This window comes from Salmo salar, chromosome 11, assembly GCF_965601325.2.
Source record: "Salmo salar chromosome 11, fSalSal1, whole genome shotgun sequence".
NCBI classification, from domain to species: domain Eukaryota; kingdom Metazoa; phylum Chordata; class Actinopteri; order Salmoniformes; family Salmonidae; genus Salmo; species Salmo salar.
Window position 1 is genome coordinate 99731709 of NC_138301.1, and position 18249 is coordinate 99749957.

The following is an 18249-nucleotide window of genomic DNA, read 5'->3' on the forward strand; positions in this document are numbered from 1 at the left end:
TGTAGCAGTAAAACACAAGCCTCCCTGCTCATGCCCTTGTACTGCTACTTCTCAGTATTAGTTCCACTCCAGCGGCCCCATGCTCAAGAACAAGCAGCGTCTCTAATGATGGACATGTCCCCCTCCTCCTCTCCACACAGCCCCACCACTGGTCTCGGGTCACTGCCCCGGCCCCTCTGGGGACAGAGAGGAGGAGTCTACCCCTTAAAGGACCATGTTAAGTCTGCTTTAAAACAAACCCCCCCAGACTCACTTCATTAGCAGGGACAAGTTAGTTAGAGGATGTGCCTCAGTTTGGAGTAGTTTAAAACCTGAGGAGAGAAAAGTATTATCTCAGGGGTTGTGAGCGGAGTGAAGTGACTTCAGAAAAACATTTGTTCTCCCTAATGTTTCTTGTGTGTTTATTTTTGGAGTGCAGAGTTAGGGGACTGTCTGTTACCTACGTAAACAAACATTGTTTAGGGCAATATAATGACTATGGAAGATTCACTTTTTCCATATTAGACTAATTCAATGGAAAAATACTCAAATGTGTACAAAGACTTAAAAAAGTTTATTTACACATCAGGAAAATATCATCCAATGAACTCTTAGTTACAGATAAAAGTCCTGATGACCCAGTGAAATACGATAGAGACATGAAAGTTGTGAAACAGCACAGTGACAAGGACAAAAAGGATTTACAGCACTAGATAAGGGGAGGAGTGAATGCTGTCATATTTGGGTACTATAGGGATCAGCATCTCTGGCTTTACAGCACTCCGTTAGTTGACATGAGATTGCCAAATAGGACTAAAGGACAGAAGATTGGGTAGTCCAGGTGAGACATTGCAATGGAAACCCTTTATCCAACGTCAGTCTTCCATTCTAAACTATGGCGTGAATGAGCCGACTACGCAAAACGAAGTTATCGAAATGGCTCAAAACATGACAAAAATACAGAGGTAAGAAATCAACGTGAACACAAAAACATGCAAACAAAAACCAGATGGATTTGATCCCATAAGACTTTCCAGTGTAATGAAGCAGCTGCAGTGTAAATGGATGGAGAGATATTTGGGTTCTGTAAAATGCATCTGTATCAGAGGCTAGTGGGAGGAGCTATAGAATGATAGGCTCATTGTAATGGCTGGAATGGAATGAAAGGACCAGAGTCAAACACGTGGTTTCTATATGTTTGATACCGTTCCATTTATTCCATTACAATGAACCTGTCCTCCTATACCTCCTCCCACCAGCCTCCACTGAGTTCTGTATACATAAGAGCATAGGACATATCAAATTCTAACTAGATAAACAAAAGGAATAGTATATTCAATAAAGCGTGAAAAGATGTTATGAAGGTTTTACGCGATCCAGCCACTGACATGAAGGCTATAAATATTGTATGCATAGAGAAGAATCCTCCTTTTGAAGTCTTGTGAGAGCTAAGACAGAGGAAGAAAGGGAGGGGAGACGGTAATTACTGGTGGAAATGCTCTTTGACAGATTATTCTATTAAAGCAGGAGGTTGTTCAACCAAACACAGCTAACCTCTAACAGCACTGGTCTCCACCTATCAACGACAAGAACATTCTCACCTGAAGAAACACTTCCCCTTGACAAACAAGACACTTACTGGGAGCCAATCACATGATGGAAAAACCTGTATGCTCCTTATAATGCAAGTTTGTCTACGAAAGAATGTATGCTCCGTATAACGCTACAGAGTTGGTCTAAGAAAACATCCCCACTGGTCATTTTGAACGAGAGAATATTGAACGGTAATAATTCGCAAAGTGCTAGTTTCTAATGAATGATTCAAAACCTGAAAACGAATTTTCGGTGTGGATCGCCAAAATACTGTGGTGTCACACATACTACCGCCATATCGACCACAGAACACAGGCAAATTATCCAAATTTACTCAACTACTAATCTCTGAACATGTCTACTGATGACAATGGGCTGAGGATTCTGGGTAAAACTCTGGCTCTCTCATCAAGTTTTGAGAGCTGCGAGCCGGGCCGCTTCCTCACGCAGGGCTAGCCCCAGGGCAGCCTATCATCTCCAGTGACACCAGAGGGAGGGTGGAACCTCACCCCTCAGCCTGGCCAGGGCTGTGCATGGGGATGTAAGGGATGAGACGACAAGATGGAGAGCAGTGCTGTTACTAGCCCAGTCTCCTAGGTCCAACGCCATCTTTGATCACTGGCCACTGACCTCCATGTCTCCGAGATATGGGGAAGGAGTGGGAGGGGGGTACCGGCGGGGAGAGCACATCAAGTACACATCCTTCCCAAAGTAAAAAAGGGTTAATTGTATTTAACAATATGCACTCTAACCCCCCCCCCCCTTGATTAGAACGAGCATCACATCTGCCTGCCGCCCGGCTCTGTTCCTCATTACTGTGGAATCTCATTACAATCAGCACCCAGGGGAGACACAGCATCAGTTTTAAACACTTTCTATCCCTCTCTTCCTACCTCACACTCCTCTCTCTCTCTCTGTCTACAATATCGGAAGTCCTCATCTTAGAGACTTTTTTTTCTCCCACATGCAGCATGGAAATTGCTTTACACTGCCAATTAAAATAACATCCATTTAGATTGTTTCCCCTCAGTCAGTGAGGATATGTATGTGTTGCTCTCTAATGGCAGAAATAGACCTAAAATAAAAACACGCCAAGGCCCCCTCCCCTTGATTTTGCCTAACAGAAAAACACACGTGTTTGGAAACGCAGTAAAAAATGAGGAAAATAAGGAGGTTAACTTATGGGTCTGTGAACTCAAGAGAAAAGGTTAGATCCTTCTCCACACACTCAACTTTCTCTCTTAATAAACCATATTCATATCAGTGGGTTTTCAAATGTATATTCAAAACCTTTATTTTTTTTAATTAAAAGGTTGTGGTATAATTAATTTAAACATATAAATAATGCTTGGCAATAAGTAACAAGTAACAATAAGGAAAATTGTCCATCTAGTCCAAGCAGGCGCACAAGTGTTGCAGGCAATGTAACCCTGGCACTCCACAAGCCTGTCCTGTAGTCCTAGAGGAGAGGAGAGTCGCAGAACGTACAAGGACCCTGCAGTATCCTTTTGATCCAGTCCGGGTCTGCAGTGAGGAGGGACACAGGGGGGAGGGGGCACACTAAATAATTAAGCTAACATTGAGTATTTTCTCAGATTCATCTGTTCAATCACAAATCGCCTGCTCCACTATTTGAGCAGTAAACAGACAACAGATTGATCACTCAGCAGTGTTAGGCTTATTTAAAAAACATCACAACTAGTGAAAACTAAGGCTGAGAAAAATGTAAGTACATTCTCAAGTACTTTCTTATATTGTGTCAATGCTGTATAAGAAGATATGAGAGCAGGATGAGAGTGAGCTGCCAGATAATTCCTGCCCTGGAGAGAGAAAGAGGACGGAGTGAGTGTCATAGAGAGGTAGTGAGATGGAAAGTGACTAGCTGCTTACCCTCAGGCACTGGCAGTCTGGCGATGCTATCCTGCAGCAGGCAGCGTCTGTACGCGAGTGTCTGGCACGCCTGGTAGGACAACACACACCTAAAAGAAACGGGCATACTTTAGATGAGCACTAACACTGTAGGAGGGATATCTCAATAGCGGTTTCCTCTCCTTGTCTCCTTCCCTTCATTTGCAATGACTGGGAGGGAAAAAACAGAATAGGTGAACGTGAATTCCTGGTAGACATCCTTACTCAACACATCCCTAGGAGATGGGGAGAGGAAACCACTTTAGACTATTGAAATGTGCTGTGGGACAGAGGCTGCAGACTGTCCCAAACTGTCCACCAGGGGCAGCATATCCCATCCAACTACTGAGCGGTATGGTGGGATAGAGGAGGAGGACAGGAGCAGTACACAGGTAAATATCAAAAGGTGGTTCTGTGATAATAAACAGTCAAAAAAAGCATTTAGCTGCTGTGTGTGGAGTCAGTCGTCAGTGTCAGCCCAGCGTCTGTGGACCTTTGGAGACTTCTCCTTCTGCTTAGTATTGTTCAGAATTCAGAGGCTTATGCGCCCTAGTTTATACAGTGGAAATCTCATAAAATGTGATACGGTGGCATTCATCAGTATATGCAATTAACTAATGACTAATTATCAATTATGAAAATAATATGGAAGGCCTAAGAATTAGAAACCCTGGATTTAGATGACAGGAATCAGGTGATTGGTGGTTGAAATATTGAAGAAAAGGTTGATGGCAATTACCTGAGCCACATATGTCCGTTGGAGCAGACAGCCTGCTTGCGGTCTGTGAAGGGCAGCACCTCCTTACACAGACTACAGTACTCAGGGAACGTCTGCTTGTTCATCTTCTTCTGGATGTGACCTATCAGGACCTGGGGGTGCAGAGAGCAAGACGTGTTGAATCATGCACAACAACAGGGTAAGCCGAATGTTCAAACAGTCGTCTCTATTGCTCAGGCTTATAGCTCTGGAATAGGACAAGAGAAGGGCTAACCTGGGCAGCCCTGTCCTCATACGTGGGGTCGCTGGTGAGGAAGTCACAGACACCCCGCGTGGGGATGCTGGTGTTCTCAGTGATCCAGGTGTGGAGGTACACCTCCCCCAGAACCCTCTTCATGTGCTCCCTGGTCAGGTGGGCCTCCACCGCCTCGATCCAAGCTATCACCTCCCCCGTCTGCTCCTCCAACGCCCGGGCCTCTGGGTCCTGCAGCTTTGACACCACCTCCTCTTCCCCTCCTCCACCCTCTCCCGCGACGCCCCCCTCCTCGTCCTTCACAAACACCTTGGAGTCCTCGTGTGTGGGGCGCCAGCGTGCCTCCACAGGGGCCTTCTGCAGGGATTGGAAGAGCACGCGCACCAGGAAGAGCTTTAACCTCCACAAGTAGGGGGAGCCTGTGTTGTGTACCTTGTCGTCCAACTCCTCCTGCAGCAGGGCCGGGATGCGTTTGTCCCTCAGCACCCTCCAGCGCACCAGGTCCAGCAGGTCAGTCTGTTTGAACAGGCTCTGGACCGGGGACTCCAGCAACTCTGCCGCCGCGTCATTGGGCGTCTTCAGGGTCACAAACTGGACTTGATAGGGCCTAGAGACCGGGTGCTGACCGTTGGTCATCCCCTCAGTACTGACCAGGGCCAGGTATGCCCCGTGGGGGCTGACTGCGATGCCGTGCATCCTCCGACCTGCCATACTCTCTGGCAGCACGATCTCCTCCTGCTTAAAGGCCACAGCCATGTCGGTAAAGATGGGCGTGAGCTTCTTGACCGTCCCGTCCATGGAACAGGTGTAGATGGAGCTGCCCTGGCGGCTGGCTGTCATGGAGACGATGGGGGTGGAGTGCAGGCCCGTGACGTGTGAGTTGTGCACGTTGAGGCCCGCCTTGGAGATGAGCAGCAGGCACCAGAAGAGGTAGGAGCCCCTGGCCGCCACCACCAGGCTACAGTTACAGTTCTGTTTGGGGTGGAACAGGGAGATACACTTGATGTTGTGTACAGGGATCTGGTCTGACTCCTGCCAGAGGACCACTGGCTGGCGCAGGGTGAAGTAGCCCTTCACCGCCTTCAAGTTGACGGGCAGGATCTTGACGGGCCCTAACTTGCTGCCCACGATCAGGCCGCTCATCTTGCGGCCGCTGTGCTCGTACTCCCACCAGGCCAGCACGCTGGGGGACAACACCCCAGACTGGATGGTGTTACAGGACAACACAGAGTCCTTCCCCAGCATGGGCAGGCAAAACTGCCACACCACCAGGTCTCCGTTCTCCATCAGCACGGCCAGCAGCACCGTCCCCACGTCTTTACACTCGTTGTTGGTCTGGACGTGCTGCGTGGTGCACACACTGGACCATTCCATCCGTACAGGGGTCTGCATGCGGTAGCGCCTCTGAAGCTCAGCCAGGTCCAGGAGGTTAGCCTTGGGGGGCTGCCCACCCTGCACGGAGTAGCCTCTGCTCTCCAGGCTCTCTCCATACAGCTGGGTCAGGTCAGCCACCACAGTCCACTGTAGACGCTTGGTGCTGCTGTGGATGGTCAGCCGGAGGTCCAGGGTGAGGGAGGCTAGGAGGCACCGGCCATTGGTGTCACAGCCCAGGGGGGACCAGCTGGTGTACAGGATGCCCTTGTGGACGCCCACGGTGGGGTTGAGCACTCTGTCCAGCATGAAGGACTGGCTCATCGCTGGGTCACTGGAGCTGGAGAACTTGTCTTTGGCCCTCGACAGCTCTTCTGCTGGACCCACCTGGTGGACAAACAAATGTTAGTCATAAGTAATCTCATTTGATAAGTAACCTAATTTTAGATAATATCTAAAATCCAAAACTTTTTGCATCAACATCAACCTAGATTGCTAGATTACGTTAGCCTGTCCAATATATAGTATGTTCAGCTATGGGATAAATTGTTAATTGTAGCCATCAGTCAAAAAGTAAACACATCAGGCAGATGCTAGATACTTTTGGTCATGTAGTGTATGTGGACACCTGCTCGTCGAATAGCTCACTCCAAAATCATTGGCATTAATATGGAGTTGGTCCCCCTTTGTTGCTACAACAGCTTCTGTATGGACCTCACTTTGTGCACGGGGGCATTGTCATGCTGAAGCATTGTCATGCTGAAAGGGCCATCCCCAAACTGTTGCCACAAAGTTGGAAGCACAGAAGTGTATACAATGTCATTCCATGCTGTAGCGTTAAGATTTCCCTCCACTGGAACTAAGGGGCCTAGCCCGAACCATGAAAAACAGCCCCAGACCATTATTCCTCCTCCACCAAACATTATAGTTGGCACTATGCAGTCGGGCAGGTAGCGTTCTCCTGGCATCCGCCAAACCCAGATTCGTCGTCGGACTGCCAGATGCTGAAGCGCGATTCATCACTACAGAGAACACGTTTCCACTGCTTCAGAGTCCAATGGCGGTGAGCTTTACACCACTCCAGCCGACACTTGGCATTGCGCTTGGTGATCTTAGGCTTGTGTGCAGCTGCTCGGCTATGGAAACCCATTTTATGAAGCTCCTGACAGTTCTTGTGCCGACGTTGCTTCCTGATGCAGTTTGGAACTCGGTAATGAGTGTTGCAACCGATGACAAACTATTTTTACGCACTACATGCTTCAGTACTCGGCAGTCTCGTTCTGTGAGCTTGTGTGACCTACCACTTCGCGGCTGAGACGTTGTTGCTCCAAGACGTTTCCACTTCACAATAACAGCACTTACAGTTGACAGTTCTAGCAGGGCAGAAACTTGACGAAATGATTTGTAAAAACAACGGAAAGGTGACATCCTATGATGGTGCCACGTTGAAAGTCACTGAGCTCTTCAGTAAGGCCATTCTACTGCCAATGTTTGTCTATGGAGATTGCATGGCGGTGTGTTTAATTTTAAACACCTGTCAGCAACTGGTGTGACTGAAATAGCAAAATCCACTAATTTTAAGGGGTGTCCACATACTTTTGTATATGTAGTGTGTATATTCTGACTCTGCCCCTGTGATAGAGTTTCTATTGACTCCACGAACGGAGTGGAGAAGAGACTAGGCTTTGTGGAATCTAGCTCCGACTACATCGATTCGCATATGTTTGTCGTCTGTGTTTGTGCCTTTATTTGTTTGGTATTTTGACGATCACACTATTTAATGTATATCCCACCACCTACAGGATTTCCCAAATTATATATAATATATATATATATATATTTAAATAAACTAAATCAAACAATGTTCCTGTTAAAAAACATCTGATCCCTACACAGGCTCAAGGGGAACCTGGGAGGGCGGGTCTTCCGGCACCAGTACCCCTTGCAAGTCTTCAGATGTAAAATCCTTAAGTCCCAAAAGCTTTTATGCCGCAGCCACAATAATGTCTAGTTTCTTAGACTTCTTTTAGAAGGCTGTGGTGGTGCGTCTACCATCTCTTCACTTGCATGACTTGTTTTCTCAATTCTTTTAAAATTGCCTCCGCATAGAGGGGTCACTCGAATCTCCTAACTTTAGCCAACTCAATCTCCTTCACCCTTACAGGGCACTCCAGGAACTCAGGATCATGATCCCCACCACAATTGCAACACAGTCATCCTTCTACACACCGTTCTTCAGTATACTCTGTCCATCTGCACAGACTTGAAACATGGCCAAATCCTTTACAATTCTTACACAACAATGGTTTGGGGACGAAAGCTCTCTATTTTATTTAATCTTTATTTAACTAGGCAAGTCAGTTAAGAACAAATTCTTACTTACAATGACGGCCTACCCCGGCCAAACCCTAACGACGCTGGGCCAATTGTGCGCCGCCCTATGGGACTCCCAATCACAACCGGTTGTGATACAGCCTGGAATCAAACCAGGGTCTGTAGTGACGCCTCTAGCACTGAGATGCAGTGCCTTAGACTGCTGCGCCAATCGGGAGCATAACCAAGCTTCACATGTGTAGGCATTTGCTCTTTATCAAAAAACAACAGCACCGACAGACTTTCTTATTTTTCTCCATTCACCCATCAGGGTCAGACGGCGGGCACCAACCACACCGGGAATTCTCTTCAGGGATTTAACCGGAACGTCCGTCGTCACCCCTGAGATGACTCCTTTGATGGGCGCTCTACTCCGAAGTTCAAAACACAAAACTTCTGTTGCTCGGATTATATTGAGGCTAAACTGCAGTCTTCCTCTGTTCTTCAGAAATACAATTCATCAAAAATAAGACCACTCCTGGTCACTTTGACAGACTCCACTTTCCCCAGCGCATACTTTCCCCACATATGCATCCTTACTCAACAAACGCATCCCAACAAGAAACAATTCATTATCATTCATACACTTATCTTCCACGCCAATTTTAGACAATGTCCTTTTTGTTCCAGTTTTCGATACTACTGTTGTCCCTTCCGAACATTCGCCTTCACCAACTTTGCTCGACGCGCTGCTTGATTCCAACTCAGCATTCACTTCCTCCATCTTTTTCCTGAACTGAAACCGTAGTCCTCAGACATGGGCACAAGGTAGGTAAGTATTGACCTTGGGAAAATGGTTTTAGAAGTGGGGGGGGGGGTTGGGCATAATATATATTTTTTAAATTATACAGTTGGATAAACACTCCAAAATAGCCCTAACCACCACTCAGACCGTTGCCACATTTTGAATCACATTCCAATGATAAAACTGGGGGGGGGACAAAAATGCAATTTCAGAATGTGGAGGGGACATGTCCCCATCACCAGTGAAAGTTGCACCCCTTTCAGGAGATAGATTCCACAAAGCCTGGTCTCTGCTCCAATCCGTTGGTGAAGTCTCAGTCCCGTGTGGCTCAGTTGGTAGAGCATGGTGTTTGCAACGCCAGGGTTATGGGTTCGATTCCCACGGGGGACCAGTACGGAGAAGAAAAAAATTATGAAATGTATGCATTCGCTACTGTAAGTCGCTCTGGATAAGAGCGTCTGCTAAATGACTAAAATGTAAAAATGTAAGTCATCAGAAACGTCATTCACCAAGGAGTGGAGTTTAGTCCTCTACTCCTGTGAATGAACTCTGCTGGAGACAGGTAAAAACAACTTCAGAACTTCTATTTTTGTAATGCACGGTTTTGATGTATGGAATGAACGCAAAGGCAAGCTTGCTAGCTAGCTACATGTGTGAAAGATTCACCTTCAGTTCACAGACTTGGTCCGGCACGGGAATGGAGGTCCGGTGCAGCACCAAGTCTTGCTTATTGCCGTGAACATCGCACACTACCTCCATCAAAGAAATACCACTTGTGCTAGAGGCCGAGATTCGGTGGTCCTCAGACCACGTGAGCGGCTCCAGGCCGCTGACCGGACTCAGTAGCTTTATCACCGGATCCCTCTTCACGACTGGCCCGAGTGCTGCCCAGGGATCATTCTCCCGTTCGGCTTCGGTAAGTTGTCCTACCTCTACCCTATCCGGAGCGCGATTTGGGCTGCAAGCCGCCATTTTCCATGTGAAAAATAAAACAACGCGTCACCACAGAGTTCCTGAACCGTCACTACGGCGAGGAGGAGGGACATCTCATACCAATAGGAAAAAGATCCGCAAAGCTTCGGTGTAGAGATCACTAATGTGTTATGCCTAAATTAAGGTAGAGATAGCTAGATAACATCAGCAAGTTTGATATCCAGCCATGAGTATGTATCTATCTTCATTTAGTCAACGAGTTAGGAATATGTTTTATGGTAGAATATGAACTATTACAATGTATCATAATACAACACAGTGATAAAGGTTGAGATAACAGCATGACTGTCTCTGCATGGTATTTATTAGGATCCCCGTTAGAAAAATAAATAAACATATTTTTTTATTATCCTACCAACTAACCCTATACTCAATAAACCTCACCACCATATTCCATTACTAACCCTATTTGATTCTACCCCAACAGCCTGAGAGGAATTTGGGCGTTTTTATTAGGATCCCTATTAGCGAACGCCGTAACGTTAGCTAATCTTCCTGGAGTCCAACACTAATTAATAAGACATTACAAACAATTACAAATTAAGACTTTACAAACATTTAACAAGTAGACAATACAGACAATTAAAATACCTGACAGGAAACACATTTAACATTCAGTTGATGGTTTCTATTTCCTGTCCAGTCATATGGTCTATCGCATTAGATGTTTTTTTTCTTTCTTGAAGGTGGATTTACTTTTTGCCTGATAAATATGGATTGGTAAAGAGTTCCATTCAGCTATGACTATATACAACTGTAGATTTAAGGCGATTTGTCCTTGGCTTGGGTTGACTTAGATGCCCTGAATTTACCTGTCTGGTTTGGTGGTTATGCTAGTATGTACTAACTGGCCTGAAAAAATACTGTGGTTTTTTGAAAGATATAACATTCCACAAGAAAATCAGAAGACTGGATAGTAATTTGTTTTCAACGTGAAGCCATTCGAAATTCTGATGCATTTTGATAATATTCATATGGATAGAGCAATGAAGAGCTAATCTGACAGCCCTGTTTTGAGCGATTTTGAGCTTTTTTTAATATATTTCTTTGCTGCAGATGACCATATAACCGGACAGTACTCTAAGTGTGATAGGACCATGGATTGAATCACCTGATTCAGAGTGCTAGATGGTACATACTCTGAACATTTTCTTGCAATAGCAATTCCCTTACCCAACTTAATTAATCAAATCAAATGAATTTGTCACATGCGCCGAATACAAGAGGTGTAAACCTTACAGTGAAATGCTTACTTACAAGCCCTTAACCAACACTGCAATTTTAAGAAAATACCACACAAAAAATTAAAGATAAGAATAACAAATAACAATATGATCTATGTGTTCTGACCATGATACAGCTGCGTCCAACATGATGCCTAGCAGTTTGGTTTTGTTCACTTGCTCTACATCTATTCTATTCATCAACAAATTCAATTGGGTATCATCAGCAAGCAAAATGGGGCGGCAGGTAGCCTAGTGGTTAGAACGTTGGACTAGGTTGTAAGATCTAATCCCAAAGCTGACAAGGTAAAAAAGCTGTCGTTCTGCCCCTGAACAAGGCAGTTAACCCACTGTTCCTAGGCCATCATTGAAAATAAGAATTTGTTCTTAACTGACTTGCCTAGTTAAATAAATGTAAAATAATATATATATAATATATATATATATATATATATATATATATATATATATATATATATATATATATCTTGAATCAAATACAATACATTTAGCTTTAGAAATGTTCAACACCAATTTGTTCATATTAGTTCACTACTCAGTACATCTGTCAGCTCATTACATTCTGATGCTGCGCTATACATTGTAGAGTCATCAGCATTTACCTTCATAACTGAAGGTAAATCATTAGTGAAGATAGAGTAGAGAAGTGGGCATAGGCAGTTTCCTTGAGGAACACCAAAGTGTATATCTTTACTGTTTGAAAAGCTGCCATTAAAGAACACTTTTTGCCTTCTCCTGGACATATAGCTTTCCATCCACAATAGAGCTGCAGACTTAAAACCATAACATTTGAGTTTACCTAGTAACAGTTCATGATCAATCACATCAAAAGCAGCACTGAAGAGACACTACCACTCAACACACCCTGTAACTCTTCTGAAGTCAAATCACATACCCCCAAGTACTTCTCTGCAGCTGCCACCACAACATCTATTTTCTGTGACTTGCGTACCATTTCTGCAGTACAGTTGATAACCAACGCTAAGAAGCCAACCTTACTGAAAAATACTGGATATCCCTCATTGGCCTATCCCTCTGTTCTGGCACAGATCTACTATTCACAGGGATCCTCTCAGAATCCCTCACCCTTGATCCACCCTCCTACTTTCTTCACTGCCTCAGAATACGACATCTTCTGCGCTACTTTGACCCTGGCCTCCTCAACCTGCCTCTCTGACCCTGGCCACCTCAACCTGCCTCTCTGACCCTGGCCACCTCAACCTGCCACTCTCACCGGACAACTCCGATCCCCAGCAACATGGGCAACCCTACAGTTGACACACACAACGTTTTCCACCAAAACTACACATTCCTCTGTTCCATGTCTTCCTGCACACTTCCCACACCTTGGAATCTCCCTCCTACACACTGCTGCAACATGCCCATAAACGTGACACCTGTAACACTGCAGTGGATTCGGCACAAAACCTCTAACAGCATAACTCGTATATCTTACCATTATTTTGGCAGGTAAAGACCCTGAATCAAAGCTCAAAAGAACAGACTGTGTCACCTCTGTTTCACCACGCTACTGTAGAAATGTGCAATATCACTTGCAAAGATAAAACACTGGGCCCAATGGCATGCATTATAGTGACATACTCTTAATAAATAATGAGTTATTCCTTACCTGACAAGCGAGACATCAGTCATTTAATCTGCCTAGTGGGCTTTGCGAAGGCAGTGGTGGTTCTAGATCATTTCAACTGGGGGGGCCAAGCTGGGACCAGTTGTACTGTTAGAGGGGCCAGTTACATTAGACGTTATTGTTGTCATATCGTTTTCTTCACTGCATTGCAGGCATTAGCAGGCAAAAGACCATGTTCATAATCATCATCTTTGCCACTGTCTAATAACGGATGTAAAAAATGAACGATAGCAAAAATTAGTTGTGAAAAATGATAATGTAAAAATTATTTCATACTCTACATTTAGGGGGGCCACAAGGGGGTCCAAAATTGTTGTCACAGGGGCACTTTCCCCCCCCCCCCCCCCCCCCCCCCAGAACCGCTAGTGTGCGAAGGACACCTAGTGGGATCATTAATTGTGAAAATATGAAAACTATCCTGTACTCAGCTGTAGATGTGGTCTCTGGTTCATGTCTCTCTGAGACCACTCAGTATGTGTTGTGAGATGAGACACTGAACGCTCCTGGACAGGGCAAAGGGCAAACTGCTGTGGTCTCCTGAAGTGCAGAGCGCTACAGAGACAGACAGTGATTTGTTGCAGCCCTACAGTACAGTAAAACAGTAAAACGTCTCTCATCAGAGCCACAGCCTGACTCTCACTGAGGTGACAGTGGGATTTCACCAGGCACAGTTATTTGTCACAAAACAAATTGTTACAAATCTGTGAGACAAATATAGAATAGCGCACCGACCGTGTCTTAATCTCAAATTTTCTGTCTTTTGTTTCGATAATCGAAATGAATAAATAAATGCACAGACCTTGGTATGTTTCATTCGTAATGAAGCGTGTAGCATATGAATATTGCAGACACCTGCTGTGTGTTTTTGGTGGGTTTTGACTTGGGATGATCCCAGCTAGGGATGTATGCGAATGTCGGATTAAACATTCATCGAACACTGTCACATTAACTCATTTCACTTTCTGTCATCACATGTGATGGTCCAGATGGGACAAAGGCTTCATCCTTCCTTCATTTATTGTTTGAATGTGAGTTTATTCCAAAGACTATATGGTATTCATTTACTGTATATGTTATATATATAGTGTGAGGCTTAAGGTTACGGATATGGATGGGGTCAGCAATGGTCAATTCACTCCATTGACAATTTCCATTTGCTGTCATTTTATCCTGTCGTTTTTATGTTTAAACCCCCCAAACCCTCAGTAGACTGCAATCCCTTGTTATGTGCTTGTGTACAGCATCAGTGGAGGTGGTTGCCTGTATGTTGTAGGAACCCCACAGTGATGTTTTGATGCATGGTTCATCATACGTGTTTTAATCATTCAGTCTCACAGACATCTCCCAGGGGGGAGCTGCTGCAGCGCATTACCAGCTACACACAGTCACGGCTATAATCATCATGACGATAATGAAATGTATTTAGAGCACATCAGCGTGGGTCATTCGGCTCAGAAGACTGAAGAGATGTTAGTTAGTGGGACGGCAGCCGCGAGGCGGCTCGATCGGGTGCTCAGGACCCTGCCGGTATCCCAGTGGAGACTGGCACATCGGAGATTAGCGGTCATAGCGGTGGGCTTTGCTCACCTTGAGTGCCGTCAACTGTGAAAGCCTTACCTGACAGGTGTTACTCTCCCCCATGCTGTCCTTGGGGGGGAAGTTGGGGACCAGGCGAGCCCCCCCATCCTTTCCCTGACGTCTACCATGGTAGATAGGCCACTGAAACACATTGGGAGACCCTTGGTACCTACTATAAATCCCCTTTCAATGAGAAGTCAATGATTTCTCATCTGTGGGAACCAGAACCACAACACTCAGTCTGGTTATTTGGAGTTGTTAAGTCACCCCTAAAGAGGGCAAGGTGACACAGTGTCAGGATTTGTTGTAGGCCTATTTTACCTGTGAGCCTGGTTGGTTGTCCTGTAATATCCTGTTAGAGTATGTGTTTGTTTGAATGAGTGCGTCAAATGTGAAAAACCTTCATGATAAAGTTGTTGGCTGTAACAATATTTTGTCTGATATGCATGACTTCTCTCATTCAGTCAGCAGGTTTCATATTCCCTTACCTTACACCTAGAAACAACGTACACCTAGAAACTTTACAGTTAGCCATGGATTAGGCCTAGTTGCAGTTGATATTTCTGTCGTTTCGGAGTGTATCTTTGAAACATACAGTACCAGTCAAAAGTTTGGACACACCTACTCATTCAAGGGTTTTTCTTTATTTGACTATTTTCTACATTGTAGAAAAGTAGTGACGACATCAAAACGATCAAATAACACATATGGAATCATGTAGTAACCCAAAAAGTGTTAAAAGCAGCCAACAAGTGCTCAGCATATGTGGGAACTCCTTCAAGACTGTTGGAAAAGCATACCTCACGAAGCTGGTTGAGAGAATGCCAAGAGTGTGCAAAGCTGTCATCAAGGCAAAGGGTGGCTACTTTGATGAATCTCAAATATAAAATATATTTTGATTTGTTTAACACTTTTTGAGTTACTTCATGATTCCATGTCTTATTTTATAGTTTTGATGTCTTCACTATAATTCTACAATGTAGAATATAGTAAAAATAAAGAAAAACCCTTGAATGAGTAGGTGTGTCCAAACTTTTGACTGGTACTGTAGATAACTATAGACGTTTGATGATTAGTTATATATGCTCTGCAAGAGCTATTATTGTGTGGTGTGTTTGTATCTCTCACTGGGAACTGTAGCTTATTAAAGGAAACATGAAAATTGATTGGAAAAGTAGTTCCTGGGAGACTAACGAGCAATTCTGTATATCCACAGTGATAATGGCTGAATTATTCATTGTGTCTAATGATTAATTAAAAAAGGCCTCAGGTCCTGTGGCAGGTACAGGCTGCTGAGGCACACACTGGTATTCCCAGACGATGTGCTAAACATCTCTCTCCTCTCTGTCTCCCCTTCTCTCCTTCTCTCCCTCTCTCTCTGTTCTCCCTCTTGGTTCTCTACCCCTCATGCCTTCCTTCAGTGACTGCAGACCTAAATTCAAATCATTGCACCCTTACTGCAAAACATGAGTCATTTTAATTGCAATAATCTACTTAATCGTCTCACTTTCAATCCTCTGTCTATTATAATTCCTTTATAGCTTCCAAGTAAATTAACACTGTTAACTCCAATCATTTTTCTTCCATGCTGGACAGCATGAATTTGGGCGAGAGTCTTTATTGTAATTTTTATCACATCTCTGACTGCACACATTGTTCAGTTTCTTTTTTGTCTGTCCAATAATCCTATCTCAATTGTGTCCCAGTGTTTTCAGAGACTGGTGGCTTGTTGTTGGTTTCTGACAGGGCCAGGTGTGACGTGGCTGTGGCTGTGGCTGTCCTGTTGCCTTTCCCCTGCCCTGGTCTTGGCAGCTGGTGGTAGGCAGGCCTTGCCCAGTGGCTATGCAAGGGGAGGGCCAGGAGGGCCGGGGTCCAGGCCTCTGTTTGGGCCCTGCTAATGGAATGGGACTGGACCGCCCATATGGCACTTGTGGGAACACTGGGGCTCTGGAGGTTGGCACACAGAGCCACCAGTCTCCCGTTAGATATTGAACAGGACAAGGCCAGACCCGTGGGCTCGCCCATTACCCGCCCAGCATTATGGATCCGTTTGGTGATGGAGAGTAGAGATAACAAAGATAGAGACCTGTGCATGCCTACTCTAAGGAAACTCTGAAGAAGTCAATATACTCGTACAGGAGCTGCTACAAGCACAATTAAAGGACAGATGTCATCATTTGTTTGCCATTTTTGTAATGTGTTCACTGACCATGGGCGAGTGAGTAGTTGGAGGTCAAGGAAAAGTTGGTCTGCCAGGATCCATGAGAGGCTAACCTAATGTACAGACTAGAGAACAGCCAGGCCCTGTGATGGGAAGGCAATGAGATGGACAGGGGGAGAGCAGTACCCCACCACCATCCCACTCTGGCACGGGCCCTTTCTGGCTCTGATCTGTGCAGCATAGGACTAGGCCGGGCTGGGGGGAGGAAAGCCACATGGGATGGGAGGAAAGAGGAAGGAGGGAGGGTGTGTGTGACGGGGCTGCAGTACAGTCAGAATGACTGCCCCGATCTAATGCTTACCCTCTAGATTACCTTTGTGCTCCTTACTGTACCACACATGTAGTCGAAACAGATCTAAAATGATCTCTTCAGGGTGACACCTGCAATTTGTAACACAGACCTAAAACAGAGAACTAGAAGAGGTAATTCATATGAAGTCAGCAGAAGCATACAGCTTGACCCAATCCTGCCCTTGTTTCCTCCTAATATACCATTAAAAAGTGAGACCAGACTTTTAAACAGGTCAGTGACTGAACTCTTCTCCTCCTCCTCCTGCACCACCCACCTCCCTGGAACTGGAACAAAAGCCACCGCCACCTCCCCATCTCCCGCTTTTCCGTTTTATTGGTGACAGCTGCCGCGAAACAAACTCGGGGAGAGAGAGAAATGATGTGTCAGTGGAAGGTCCTTTAGCCCGCACTGCTAATCTGTCACACGCCGTTTGTTTTTTACCGTTCCTCACTGCTCGCTCACTGACTGGCCGGCAGCGCGCACGCCGCCGTAATGGCGACAGATGCTGACCCGCAGAAGTGTGAATCTTGCCGATTTCTCCCTGCTGTCAACCTGTAAATTACAGCTATCGGGAGTAATTAGACCCAATAAAAGCCTTCCAAGGTTCACCCCCCTAGTCCTGCCACACACACACCACACCACACACATACACCGTTGGCCTGACAGTGACCTGAGAGTGAGGGATTATGGGATGGACTGTGGGCACTGACCAGTCACTCCATGACACACCATGTGTCACTCCTCTGATTTTTCTAGACATTTGTCTGGCAAAATGGTTAGGAAGGTCAATGCCCTTATATAAATAGTAGCCAACAGTGTTTACGATACAATCATTCCAAAAGATTTGAAAGATTGTGCTTAAAACCTAGTACTGTACTTTAAGTCGATGTTGAAAGGATGAAGTTCCATGGACCTTGTAAGTAGCCTCTTAGCAGGGATCTTCAGTAGAACTCTGTCTGGTATTCGAGTGCCTTAGTACCAGTAATAGCAGACCTTCTGACAACAAAAAACTTTTACCTGACCTTGCAGAGGTGAATCTGACTTGGTCTACAGTTTGGACCTCTACCAACACTGTGCTTGTTGATCTGAGTGAGGCCTGTATACACAGATCAGTCCATGGACAGTGACTGTTCCTCTCAGGGCCATCCTGTCAGACTGTAGTTCCCAGTGCGCTCTCCTTGCCCTGGCATCCATGTACAAGCCGGCTGCACCACAGTTCCCACCACTACCAAGCATGCTCTTAAAAGCAGGGGCGCTGCCCCTTTAAGTAACTCACCTAATATGAAAAGTCACACAGCCAGGTCTTGTCATCCTCTCCCTGCCTCTCTGTCCT

The 18249-nt window shown here is 45.4% G+C and overlaps 1 protein-coding gene across 1 annotated transcript; it reads right to left on the reverse strand.

The window, feature by feature from the left end:
- Positions 1 to 534: 534 nt before the first annotated feature.
- LOC106563234 (general transcription factor 3C polypeptide 4) lies at positions 535 to 9956 on the reverse strand. Its single transcript, XM_014128622.3, has 5 exons — positions 9607 to 9956; positions 4473 to 6209; positions 4220 to 4350; positions 3463 to 3551; positions 535 to 3096 (listed from the first exon to the last, which is right to left on the reverse strand). The coding sequence occupies exons 1-5, from the start codon at positions 9910 to 9912 to the stop codon at positions 3032 to 3034; spliced, it is 2328 nt and encodes a 775-aa protein (XP_013984097.1). The 5' UTR covers positions 9913 to 9956; the 3' UTR covers positions 535 to 3031.
- Between the last annotated feature and the right edge of the window lie 8293 nt (positions 9957 to 18249).

Bases quoted from the DNA above. Each gene is read 5' to 3' on its own strand.
- LOC106563234 (XM_014128622.3), bottom strand. From the start codon at position 9,912: ATGGCGGCTTGCAGCCCAAATCGCGCTCCGGATAGGGTAGAGGTAGGA. The intron at 6,210-9,606 runs GTGAATCTTTCA...TTTGTCCACCAG, and splicing joins ACCAAGTCTGTGAACTGAAG to GTGGGTCCAGCAGAAGAGCT. The intron at 4,351-4,472 runs GTTAGCCCTTCT...CTGCACCCCCAG, and splicing joins ATGAGGACAGGGCTGCCCAG to GTCCTGATAGGTCACATCCA.